Source organism: Chenopodium quinoa, unplaced genomic scaffold (assembly GCF_001683475.1).
Source record: "Chenopodium quinoa cultivar QQ74 unplaced genomic scaffold, ASM168347v1, whole genome shotgun sequence".
In the NCBI taxonomy this organism is placed as follows: domain Eukaryota; kingdom Viridiplantae; phylum Streptophyta; class Magnoliopsida; order Caryophyllales; family Amaranthaceae; genus Chenopodium; species Chenopodium quinoa.
Genome location: NW_018744284.1, coordinates 2,001,838 through 2,016,488, shown reverse-complemented (window position 1 = coordinate 2,016,488; position 14,651 = coordinate 2,001,838). Strand labels below are relative to the sequence as shown.

Here is a 14,651-nt window from a genome sequence, read left to right as displayed (position 1 = left end):
GACTCAATGGTTAACATTACTAAGACTTCACTAATTAATAATAAATAATCCATTTCATTCATTGATTGGATTAAGCAATAGACCAGGTTGTCCACCTATGCTCCATTTCGGAACATTAATAAAAGAAAACCCTATGCCTCCTTTCGGAAACATTAATAAACATCCAATGGCAGACGGGCGCGACTCTGTGGCCATAGCTAGTATGAGATCTCATCTAACTCATTATAATTTTAAAAGTATTTGAAAACAAGAGACTTGTAGATCAGACGGCCTCTGAAAAGTACACGGCTAATACCCCGTGTACCCCAACCCCTGTTTGTCAATACTCCAGATGTGCACAAATCCAGAGTTTTATTGCTCATCCATCTTGCACTTTACGTGATTTACCAGTTTAAACTTGGTGATGACTCAAATGCAAAACAATACAACCAATCATACATCCATCATTCAAACAATTCAAATTTCCAATTCAATTCTTGATTTATTAGTGACAAACAATATTTAGTATTGAATCCTTCAACTAGCTCGGTGTATAAACACCTTAAGTGCATAAGGCACCTCAATCCTCAACCTCGTCTTATAAGACTTTAAATCTCCCTTTACTCATTCCATTTCATTAATCATGAACGAGTAATACAATAATTCATTCCACATATTCACGTACCTTTGCCTCTAAGCTCATCTTGCATGTTAATGCATAAATAATACTTACAAGATAAATTAATACACAATTCTCATACATGAAACAATGCCAATCACTACATTAATCACCAATCAAACTTACTACCATACAATTCCAACTAATCTACAAGTTTCCTAACATGATTCTAAGGTTTTCCAAGTCCTTAAACATGCTTCTAAAGTCAAGGTTTTCGTATCCTTGTACGTACCTTGAGTACACGAGTTGGTTGGCCACTTACGGAACTAAAAATCGCCTTCTACAAAGCCCTCTCCTTTTTGTGTGGGGGAAAATTTGGGGATTCATAGGGTATTTATAGGAGAGAATTGTAGCATAGAATTGGGCCTCATGAAAATAATGGGCCAATTAAAAAACAACTGGGTTAGGCTTTGTTTTTATAGTAATGGATTGTAGGATATAAGTACATAAAATAATTTAGCCTAAAATAATTTTTGACCCAAATTAATAATTTAAAAATTAAATTATGAAAAAATACAAATAAATATTATAAATAAAATAAAATTTCATTTATAAAATATTTAAAAATACGGGAGATTACACCCATTCTTTCTCTCTCTTCTTGTCTTGTTCATTCGCCTCATTTTCTCTTTTCTCCACCTCACTTTTCACTAGGGCCTAAGTTTGGATTTAAAGGAGCTGAGCATGAACAACAATGAGGACATTTCCAAAAAATAAAATAAAAATAAAATAAAAATAAAAAAAATAAAAATAAAAAAATGAGGACATTACATATCGTCCCTTTATTTTTATCTCCTTTTACCAATTTGACATATTATGTACATTCTTTTTACTCTTCACTTTCCAATGTATTCATCATCTTTCCTTTCGCAACATCAAAGAAAATCTTTTGATAAAGGATAATTTGTCAAACACGACTTTTTAAGTGGCAGACTTTGTGAATAAGAACCTTTGAAGTCAATTGCGAAAAATAATGTTTTAAACAGTTAAGGTTTTGGGGGATCATTTTGACTCTTGAGGATTCAATTTGAGGTCAAAATTGGTACAAAATTATTATAAATGTCTTGTTTTACTTGCTAAGTTGTGCTTCGATTTACATGCCATTATTTATAAGTCGAAAAAATTGCTCAATTAAGGTTTGAGGGGTCATTTTGATCCAAAAGGGACCAATTTGATGTGTAACGATAAGGGTTGTAGACTTGTAGTAGGCTTGTAGCCATAAATTCACTAAATTTTTTTGGATCATAATGACCGAGGTGTAATGGTGAATAATTGTTGTAGCTTTTTCGGTTCTTCACGTGAATCTTTATAATCCAGATATGTATCATGTTGTGGATAATGATACACATGATTTTCCACGACATGTCTACACTTTATATCGGTTTCCTAATTATTGTAAACCGAGCTAGTAGCACATCAAATTCATGCTCAACATCTTTTCTAGCACTCTCTGGGCTTTCAGCAAACAATTTTTATTTACAAGGTTGTGGAGCTATGATGGCATCGATAAATGTAGAACATTTTGGAGAACTCCCATTTGTGAGATATATAGTACCCCTTGTTATAAGCATTTCCATTCTTTGAAATCTAAACTTATGGAGCATAGTTTTTTATTATATCGCCAAAGACCGGAGAACATTGAAGTGTATAAATGTAGTTGTAAGATCCTAGTGTCCTAAAATAATGCATACAACTCCACAAATCTCTAGAAACAACTGCTTCTAATATGATAGTAGCCATTTAGATATTTCATGACCCATTCTGACCTTTCCATTGAACTGGACAATTTTTTCATACCTAATACATAGAATTGATGTTTCCCAACATGCCAAGGAAACCTCTACCCTCTCCTTCTTTAGGCATATGCTAGGGGTCTTCCACTGTTGGGTTATGAAGGTAGTCATTTGAAAAATAGGCAATCACTACATTGATAAACTATGCAAGACATGAAAAATAATGGGATATCTTGTGAAGGGAAATGATGAGCTATTTTAAATAATGAATTGATGAACTGGGAGCATAGGGAAATGATGAGCTATTTTAAATAATGAATTGATGAACTGGGAGCATATAATTGAGATTTATTGCTTTTGGTTGATTGCGTATCATTGTAAAGCAGTTTGAAGGGGGGTATTTGGATTATATTAAAAAATTGGATTATTTTAAAAATTCATACTATTTTTTTTTTCGGTGTTTAGTAAGCCACATAGGCAGATTATAATAATCGATTCCAAGATTTCTTGGAACTGAGAGGAGAGCTCTAATCACTTGAGCTATCCCTCACTCTCAAAATTCATGTTATTTAAATAATTTGATTATAATTGTTCATATTGAAGGCTAATTGAAAATGAATGGAAATTGGAAAAACATTTTTGTGTATAAGTAAGAATATATTACTTTGGATAAATCAGTGATTGAGGAGAAAAAAGAGAATGGTAGGCTCATTTTGTAGAGAAATTATTTTTATGATCATTGGTGCGGTTTGCCGGTGAAAAAAAAAAAAAGAACAAATGGAATATTACATTTGCAAAATAAACGTTAGTCGTTAGAAGCTATTTTTTTAAAAAAATTAATAAAAAGCCATACGAATCTACAAATTAAATGAAATCTTAAATTTTCAACTACATAAAAATACATCAAATAAAAGTTTTCTTCATTGAAGTCACGATTATTTAATGGATCTTGCAATGTGGTTTATCCCTCGCACATTTCGCTGGAATATAGAAATCTTTCAGAGAGACGGCCTAATGATTCTTTGTATCCAAGAAGATGAATTTCATCTGATTTCTTTGTATATCCCTCACATACTTTGCTGGATTATACAATCTTTTAGAGACGGCACGTGACGTATGCATTCATAAATTTAAGAATGCATCTAATTCAATATTAAGAAATTAAATCCATTATTTATATCATAGTTTTTTTTCATAGTCATAACTGTGGTTTCGTTTTGTTTGTACGGTGTTTCGATTTTTTATATTAATGTTTCATATATTATATTGCTTGTTTCATATAGTTGGGTTCCCTATGAACTAGGTGTAGTGATATGTTATACATTATGTTTCAAAAAATCACACCCTATGTTTCATTTATTTATATATATGTTCCAAACAATATGTGCATTGTTTCATATACTAATGGTATACTATTTCATTTCTTACATACCTTATATCAATGACTGCTGTTTCATTTCTCATAGTTATTGTTACATAGTCATAATTGTGGTTTCGTTTGGTTTGTTAGATATGTCAATGTTTTTTTTCATAGTCACAACTGTGGTTTCGTTTTGTTTGTACGGTGTTTCGATTTTTTATATTAATGTTTCATATATTATATTACTTGTTTCATATAGTTGGGTTCTTTATGAACTAGGTGTAGTGATATCTTATCATTATGTTTCACAAAAACATACCTTATTTTTCATATTATTATATTTATTTTCCATATAATATGTGCATTGTTTCATATACTAATCATATACTATTTCATTTCTCATATTTATTGTCACATAGTCTTATCTATGGTTCCGTTTTGTTTGGTAGATGTTTCAATGTTATCATATAAACCATAATATTTGTTGGAAATTTTAAATACTTTTTCTTTTGAACAGCGAAAAAGTGCAAAGAGATTTGGAGGAAGAAGTGGCGGAAAACCCTGTTGATAAGGCCGCCGTTCCCGCCGTAGCCAAACAAGCGACGGAAAACATACAACCTCCAACAACAGAAACAAAATCTACAAAGTAATGTTTCAAATTTTATTGTATGATAACAATAATTTTGACTTGTACCATAAGGTGTTGTTATTGTTACAAAAAGACTTGTCACTGATTCAATTAAAAAATCTAATGTTACATAGTCATATCTGTGGTTGGAAAACTGTTTTTGGAATTGTGTTGTCAACGTTATGTTAAAATGTAGTTGAATTGTTTTTTAATGATGATTCATAAAATATGTAAATTGTTTCAGTTTTTCATATAAATATTTCATATAATATATAAATTATTTCAGTTTTCCATTTTCCGGAATAATAACAATTCTGTTTCATTTTATACTAATTATGTTCCATAAAATACATGTATTGTTTCATATACTAATTATATTGTTTCATGCATTAAATCTATTTTGTTTCATATTTTATATTAGGGTCGCTGATAAGGAAAAAGTGGTACCCGTGCCAAAAAAAAGGAAGGAACCTCCAGCAAATGTACAGTCTGCGAAGGGGGAAAAAATCAGACATGTGCAAGTAGACAGCGATGAGGAGGAACAAGTGGCATTTAGACAACGTATTCCACCAGCCAAATTCATGAAACAGGTTATTGTAGGACTTCCGGAAGCTCACAAGCAAGCTGTAAGGGATGTAGGCTTTGGGTCCTTCCTACTATTGGACCTGGATTCTAACAAAAACAGTTTTTGTCACGAGCTTGTGGCAAGCTTCAACCCCGACAGAGACTCTATTCAATTGCCAAATAGAGAGGAGATAGAAGTCCTCCCGGAAGACGTCCATGCTGTATTTGGTCTTCCAATTGGAGGGAGAGAAATTAAAGACAATAAGTGGATTGAAGAGGATGAAGAATCGCAGGTTTTCCTGCAAAAATGGAGAGATCAATTTGATGATGGAAGTCCAACCAATACCTCATTAATACAGCTGATTGAGACCCAAAAAGATGAAGATGCAACCAATGAATTCATCTGGAATTTCATTGTGGCTGCCATAAATTGTTGTGTACGATCTACATCGCGTTCAACATTAAATTTTAAATTTTTGTATTGCTGTGAGAATGTCTCACAAATTAAGACTTACGACTGGTGTACATACACATTTGAGAATCTGATAAACTCCGTAGCAGAATGGAAGGAAGGAGCTGCATACTTCACAGGACCTCTGCCATTCTTGATGGTAAATATATTGTTTCAGAATCTTAATAAACTGTTTCACTGAATAATTACAATGTTACTAAAATAATCCTTACTGTTACACTGTTAATTTGAGTACTTGCTTTAGTATTAGCTGTTTCATATTTTATGTAAGTGTTTCATGTTAAATATATAATGTTTCAGTATTAGCAACACAATGTAAGTTGCTTATGTAAGTTGTTCAAATGCTGGAATTCAGATCTGGAATTCAGATATTGTTTTAAAATCTAAATAAACTGTTTCACTGAATAATTACAATGTTTTTAAAATAATCCTTACTGTTACACTGTTAATTTGAGTACTTGCTTTAGTATTAGCTGTTTCATATTTTATGTAAGTTGTTTCATGATAAATATATAATGTTTCATATAATAAATAAGCAGTTTCATAATAAACGTCTATTGTTACATATTCATATTTAAAATCAACTGTTTCATATTGTTTATTTGTTGTTACATATGTTAAACGAACTGGTAGTATTTGTACTTTGATATCTTCTGTCAAAGTACATAACCTGTTTAAAATATGGAAAAATGTTGGTTTAAAATATGAAACAATTGGCATATAAAATGGAACAACATATATATACCTGATGTTTCATTGTTATTTATGCTGTTTCACATTATATGTCATTTGTTTCATTACATATTACTGTTGTTTCATATAGTACATTATATATAATTTATAGTCCATTATCCAAATAATAATACGAACAAAACATTTGATATCACATGTACGTTGTTTCATTTTATATGCATGCTGTATAGTAAATCTGATGTTTCATATTGGACGCCTGCTATTTCATGTAATAAATCTTTTATCTCATTAATTGTTGTTTCATTTTGAATATATGTTGTTACATATTTAACAGATGGTGTTTCATTTTATTGTGAAACAGAACATACATTTGAAATCACATTTATTATAAAATGAAACACCATCTGTTAAATATGTAACAACATATATTCAAAATATGTGATATCAAATGTATGTTCTGTTTCACAATATATTTAAGATGTATGTTGTTTCATTTTATATGCCTGTTGTTTCAAAATTTAAACCAACAGTTTTCCATACTGGCTCAAACAGGTTATGTACTTTGATAGTCTGAAGCGTGGCACAGCTCAACCACGAAGGACAATACCCCTAATATCCGTTTGGAACAAGCAGATGATACAAGAACGAATGAAGGTCGAGATGAAGAGAGGATTTGGACAAGGTAAAGTCCTCGACAGGTTAACTGCTATAAACAAGAATTCTGGTGAAGAAAATCAAGGGCCTTCGTCGTCCTCTGCTCCCGAAGATGTTAAGGTAAAAAAAAAAACAGAAAAACATAACAATTAATATACCTAATGTTTCATTGTTTCATATCAAATATTATTTGTTTCATTACATATTATTGTTGGTTCAAAATAATGTATATGATTTAGATGTATGTTGGTTCATTTTATATGCCTATCGTTTCATTTTATATACCTATTGCTTCATACATTTTGGGTGTTTAATGTTTTGTCTACGCTGTTTCATATAATAAATCTGATGTTTCATATTGGCCACATGCTATTGTTTAATTGTTTATAATACTGGAATTTGAAACGTTGTTGGTTTGTTATAGGGATTTATACTTGATGAATTCAACAACATTTCCAAGGAACTTGCTGGCCATGTCCAGTCAATGTAGTCAATGTATGCACTGATTGACAAGGCATACAAATTGATTGAGGAGGTGGAGATCCCAGATGAGATGAAGGAGCTCATAAGAAATGTATGGGGCAAGTACACATCAGTACAACCCACCATGAGTTCCCAAGGAATCAAGACCCCGGGTTTTCTATCTCAAGATGAGAACTTATTTCATGAGCCAGCGTTTTTATCTGAGCTCAGTGATGTGATGAACAAAGCATGGGCAAATTTTCAGGCCCCACTAAATGAACAACAAGATGAACCCCCCCCCCCCCGATAATGTTGTACCCCCACAAGCTACACCCCACAATGAATCCGTTCATGACATTGTTCCATTATCTGAATTCCAGTCAAACTATAATCTGTTTGTAGGTTCACAGGCGTTGCCTCCAACACCCTCAGCAAAAGGAAAGTCACCAGAGCAGGAAAAATCTCCAACGGAGCAGCACTTGGAGTCACTCACTGAATTCATCGTTCATAAGATAACAATGGAACATTGTGAGGAGCCAGTGACTGGTATGCAAAGAGAAAAAAGAATCACACAAAATCTTCCTGTGCACCTTCGATCCCCATTCATGGTGCAGAATGAAAAAATTTCAGCAAAAATTGATGCCCTACAAAGAACAGCCACCGAATATGCCTTTTATGTAGGCCCAAAATCGTGAGAATTTTCTGGAATGCTTTGTATCATATTATATACATATTGTTTCATAGTATATACAATATTATATTGTTTCATATTATATATATATATATTGTTTCATTAAATTGTTTTGCTGTCCCATCAATTTCAGTGAGCAGCTGTACAATGACGGGCTTAACTTCATCAGTAGGGAAGACATTTTAGGACTACAAGGTGACAACTATGTGGTCAACAATATAATAGACTCCTGGGGCCACATCCTTAACATGGCAAACAAAAGAAGGCAACCAGGCGCTATCAACCGTTTTTTCTGCTCCTCTGAATGTTGGGTAATTATGTCTAAAATTATTTTACAGTTTCACTTTTAAGCTCTAATATTTCATTTATCATATAATTTGTTTCATTAACATATTGTTCCATTTTTTCATTACTTATGTTTCATATTAAATAAAATATGTTTCATTGTACATACAATATGTTTCATTGTATACAGTGCCAATGTTTCACTATATAGTGCCAATGTTTCATACATCTGATGTTTCATTTTTCATTTACGCTGTTTCATATTATATATCAATTGTTTCATTGTATGCAGTGCCAATGTTTGACTATATAGTGCCAATGTTTCATACATTTGATGTTTCATTTTTCATTTACGCTGTTTCATATTATATATCAATTGTTTCATTGTATATAGTGCCAATGTTTCACTATATAGTGCCAATGTTCCGCTATATAGTGCCAATGTTTCATTTTTAATATATTATGCTCCGTATAAAATACTTCAGTTTATAATATTGATACATTATAATATTTCTGATACACTAACAACTTTAACAATGATTAATTACTTGGAAACAAACAGAATATGCTGTGCGGTAACAAGTACTTTACGCCAAATACCAAGTTTGCAGAGAGGTACAATTGTTTCAAGAGCAGGATGGTGGACGAGATGAATCATTCTAAAATAACTTCTTTTGACAAAGTAGATTTGGTTAGATACTAAACTAGTACTGATTCTTAGCATATATATTTGCTTAAAAAGACATACTTAATGTTACATATAACTTACTTATTGTTTCATTATAGGTTTTCTTTCTCGTCCCTGCATTTGAACACTATTATCTGTTCTGTTTCAATTTTTCACGCAAGCAACTGCAAATTATAGACAACAGATTTCTAGAAGAAGGTGTTGAAATGGATGCAAAGTACGACAATTTCCCAACTACCATGGTAAAAATATAACACTGTTTCACTAAACATCACTGGTATTCCATTTTTTATTTTTTGATGTTTTAATTAGTATATCTGGTGTTTCATTGTTGATTTCTGATGTTTCTGATTATATAGAATTTGTTTCAATATATATATATATATATATATATATATATATATATATATATATATATATATGTATGGTTTCAAATAATACATTTGACGTTCCATTTTTTCATTACTGCTGATTCATATTAAATTAAATAGGTTTCATTGTACATAGAATATGTTATTTCATATTCATACATCTGATGTTTCATTTTTCATTTACGCTGTTTCATATTATATATCAATTGTTTCATTGTATATATTTGTTGTTTCTTATTATATAGAATTTGTTTCAATATATGTATATATGGTTTCAAATAATACATTTGATATGTTTCATTGTACATATAATATGTTATTTCATATTCATACATCTGATGTTTCATTTAGTCTGTTTCATATTATATATCAATTGTTTCATTGTATATATTTGTTGTGCCATTGTTCCTTGGTACATCTAATTGTTTCATATTACACAGATCAAGGCATTTGCTAAATTTCTAAATGAAAAGAAAGTTAGAAATGGACGGGGAGTGTCTAGATTCAATACCACTATGAAGGAAATGAGATGGAAGAATAATGACAATTATAATGACTGCGGTGTATACGCTCTCAACCGCATGGAAACTTACATGGGGAAGCTAGATGAATGTTGGGATATTGGATTCGACCCAAAAGATGTAAGTTTTTGTGTAATTCTTATATTAATTTATACATAATTTATGGTTCATTGTTCCGGTATTTATTTTGAATTGTTAATATATTTCAGCCTGATATAATGAAGAAGCTGAGGATTGAGTATTGTGGGAAAATATTGACAAGCCCTGCAAACGTACTACAAGATGAAGTTATAGCCAAATCAAAGACCTGGGCATTAGAGCAGCTTCGTCATGTTAATCAGTAAACAATGTTTATGAATGTTTCCACATTAGTTGTAAGATACATAATTTTTATGCATGTTCTGGATAATTTAGCTAAACATCTTTTTATGTTTCGTCTGATGATTTTCTATTAATATCTGAACATTTCCTTCTTCGTATGTAAAGATGTGCATACATTATTGTCAATTGTGAACTATTAATATGAAACATTAGAAGTATTAAATGAAACTTTAAATATATAAAATGAAACAACAGTTAGGTAATATGAAACAATGTCATTATAGGTTTAGCTAAACATGTTCTGGATCATTTTCCCATAATTAGAATTATTAAATGAAACTATAAATAGATAAAATGAAAAAACGGTAAGGTAATATGAAACAATATGAAACAATGTCACAACATGCATTGTCAACGGTAAGAAATAAATTTAAACCATGCACTGTTACAACTGAACACGTTTCCACATGAAACTGACAAGTGTAAGGTTGCTTTTAAACTTTACAATAAATATGTTCCCAAAGCAACAATACCACACCAGTACTTTTAAAAAAAGATGACTAGTCAAATCAATACACGCTGCCACATAAAATGAATTTGCACACTTTCTGAAAAATATTATAAAAACATGCTAAAATGAATCTTAATGTTTCAGGTAATGTTCCTACTGTTCCCATAAATGAAACAATTGTTACATATATTAGAACTAGTGTTTCTTAGCACTGATGCTTCTCAAAACTGATATAACATATATTAAAACTGATGTTTCTCAAATGTAACTAATTGTTCCATTACAACAAACATAAAAATGAGTAAAACATTCCCATAAGAAGGAACAACAGCTGCACAAATCATCATGCTTTGTGAGGACAATTCCGAATATCATGATATGCTAGCTCGCCACAGCCACTGCATTTCCTCTTCGTTTTCTTTTTAGATTGTTCAACCGCTATTTCTTTGGCACCCTTTAATCTTTTAGACCCACTAGTTCTAGAGCCATCGTGAACACCTGTACCTTTATTCTTTGACACTTTAGGAGGTTGAACAAGTATTTCATCAGGAATGCTACATCCTATTAACATCTCAATATCATGTTCACTAGATCTTACATTTTGAGTATCTTCCAAAGTAACATTTTTTGTCGCTTCAATTTTATTCTTGAACTCTCGAATATTCTTAATAAAGTCCTCCTCATGACCTTTAACCCAACTCACACAAGAAAATATCTCCGACCACATTTCATTTATAACCACCCGCCTATCATCTTCGGTGTCTAAACAACTTATATCTAACATTGGTTTCTGAGTAGAAATTATTGTCCAACGATCTAAGATATATTGCTTTGGAATGCTTTTTAAATTCTTTGCCTTCCACATCCATATCATATGTCTGCATGGGATTCCTATCCTATAAAACTTCTTACAAGAGCAGGTAGTGTCATGACTAAAGCACTCAAACAAAACTTTAAATTTCCTTCTCCTATTTGCCTCAGTAACAATTTCTACATCAATACCATCTTCCTTCCTCAATTCATCTACACCACAACAATAAAAAGAACTATGAACTTCATCTTGAAATTCATAAAATACAGAAACGGTGTACACCTCAGAACCATGCCTCTCAATCAACAATTCTGTCTTACATTGAGGGAATTTCTCCTGTGATTCATTGTCATTCTCTGCCTGACAATGTCTCTGTGCATCCAACGCAGTTTCATACCTCATGAAAAACTCCACAAGAGACACGTGAGGATTTACAACGGATGTAAAAAAATTATTCTCACTCTCTGACCTTGAGGTAGTTCTCATAATACCACCCATAAAGACATCTCTAAAATACGCTGGAATCCACATAGATCTCATCTCAAACATCAAATTCAACCAATCATGGTCTTGTAATTTAAACTCAACAAGAACATTGTTCCATTTCTCTTCAAATTCAGGTGCCTCAATTTCTAAATTCCAAACACACTTACTGAGTTCCTTCAAAAATTCAGTATCCTGAATGATATTCCTTCCAACTTTATCAGGCAGCTTTTTCATTATGTGCCACATACAAAATCTGAAGGACATTAATTATGGGACATTAGACAACTATTTAGAAACATTAGCTTTTAAAACTGTAACATTATAGTAAAATTCCGGAACATCATCTTGAAGATTTGAAATAATAAAATAAATAATTGGAATAACTAGGCGAATTCTCGTAACAATTGATTAACCTAATGGAACGTCAAAACATAAATTTGAAACAATAATACACTATATAGGAACAATGTTTTTTTAAAAAAAAAAATTCAGAATAATAATATTTAACATCATCACAACAGCTGGAAACATCAATCAACTAATATGAAACATCAGACACGTATTTTGAAACAATAGTATTCACAAATGAATCATTATGTGCCACTTACAAAATCTGAAGGACATTAATTATGGGACATTAGACCACTATTTAGGAACATTAGCTTTTAATACTGTAACATTGTAGTAAAATTCCGGAACATTATCTTGAAGATTTGAAATAATAAAATAAATAATTGGAATAATTAGGCAAATTCTCGTAACAATTGATTAACCTAATGGAACATCATAACATAAATTTGAAACAATAAAACACTATTTAGGAACAAGAATTTTTTTTTTTTTTTTCAAATTCAGAATAATAATATTTAACATCATAACAACAGCTGGAAACATCAATAAACTAATATGAAACATCAAACACATATTTTGAAACAATAGTATTCACAAATGAATCATTCTAGTTACAGTACAATAAAATAAATATATGTGCTCACATTGCTGGAAAACAGAATTTACAGCAATTTTCATAGCTGGATCTTGATCCGTAATTAAACAATTGGGCTCCCTACCGCCCATTGCCTTAACAAATGTTCTAAATAGTCATTGGAATGAAGCAACATCTTCCTTTGCAATAAAACCAGCAACAAAAGTGACACATTTCTTGTGGTGATCGACTCCCGTGAATGGACCAAACACCATATTATATCTGGAAAACATGAAACATACGCTGAAATTACGATTCCGATATTTATGTCTACTGTTTCGTAATATTATTCCAATGTTCCGAAAATTAAAACAAATGTTACATCAAATTGTAACACCAAAAAAAAAAAATTCAAAAAACTTTAAAAATAACACTATGATACATGTTGCTTTGGTAGGTTGTATCAAACGAGAGCATATCACCAAATACGGCATAATTTCTCCGGCAAATAGGATCTGCCCATAAAGCTCTACATAGACAGTCGTCTTCATCCATTTCGTAATAAAAAAAATAAGCCGACCACATCAACTTTTTCCTCTTAAAATTATCAACAAACATCTGGGCGTCCGATCCTTCAATATACGCCTTCAAATCTCTATGAAAATTTTTGAAGTCATTCCTACTAGCACCTATATTCTCATACCCACCAACATATTCCTTCACCATTCTGTATGTCTTGACAGGACCAATATTCACCTGTGGAGACAGAATGTAAAAAGACTAGACTGTTTGAGGACCATGCTATATATGGAAACAGATCTAACAGTGCATATTTAATTTTATGAAAAAAAGGCAAAAAAGATTTCAAAGATTCTAAATATAGATGTGAACAAAAAACAAAAAGGCACACATTTAATTACAAATAACGGTACACGTTATTCTTGATGGATAGTGCGAAATTCGATGATGAAATATTATATGAAACAAAAATGCACTTTATTGTTCCATATATCTGACCTAATGTTCCTCCGCATTACCCTATTGTTACATTTGTTATAATAACTGTTAATATTAAACCTTTACAACCAATTGCTCCAACTATGTTTCAATTATACGTTATATTGTTCCATTTATCAAAACCATTGTTCCATACAATTGTACTTACACCTACTTGAGTACATACATTACAAACAATTGTTCCATCAAAAACAATATATATTTCATATTACAGTACTAATGTTTCATATATGTACACAATTGTTACTTCACATTTAAAATTTAATAATTTAAACAAAACCATATTCAAATACGATTGTTCCATCCAAAACAATATATATTTCATATTACAGTACTAATGTTTCATATATGTACACAATTGTTACTTCACATTTAAAATTTAATCATTTTAAACAAAACCATATTCAAATACCTTTGAATTATCAATTATCATTTTCTTATGAAACATTGTCAGCTTTCTTTTGGACTTCTGAAAATGAGAGTTCTCGGATGAATACATATGATGAGTATGCCCTTCTACAAAATTAGAAACAATGTAACCTCTATCTTCGCAATACTTTAAAATCATCTTTTCCTTACAACCAACTCGAGTAGACAATCTTCTTTTAACCATAGGAGTATTCGCTTATTGACAATCATAGTCTTCTTTATCTTGACCAACAACCACTTCTTCAACATTCATATCATCTACAAAATTATCATCTTCTTCCCCGATACTATCAACTTTCTCTGTCACCACATTATTTCGTTTTTCTTTAAACCCAGCTTTATTACATACAATAATTTGAAAAGAAATAATA

The 14,651-nt window shown here is 31.2% G+C and overlaps 1 protein-coding gene across 1 annotated transcript; it reads right to left on the bottom strand.

The window, feature by feature from the left end:
• Positions 1 to 10,955: 10,955 nt before the first annotated feature.
• Positions 10,956 to 12,143, bottom strand: LOC110695022 (protein FAR1-RELATED SEQUENCE 5-like). Its single transcript, XM_021872215.1, has one exon. The coding sequence runs from the start codon at positions 12,141 to 12,143 to the stop codon at positions 10,956 to 10,958; it is 1,188 nt and encodes a 395-aa protein (XP_021727907.1).
• Between the last annotated feature and the right edge of the window lie 2,508 nt (positions 12,144 to 14,651).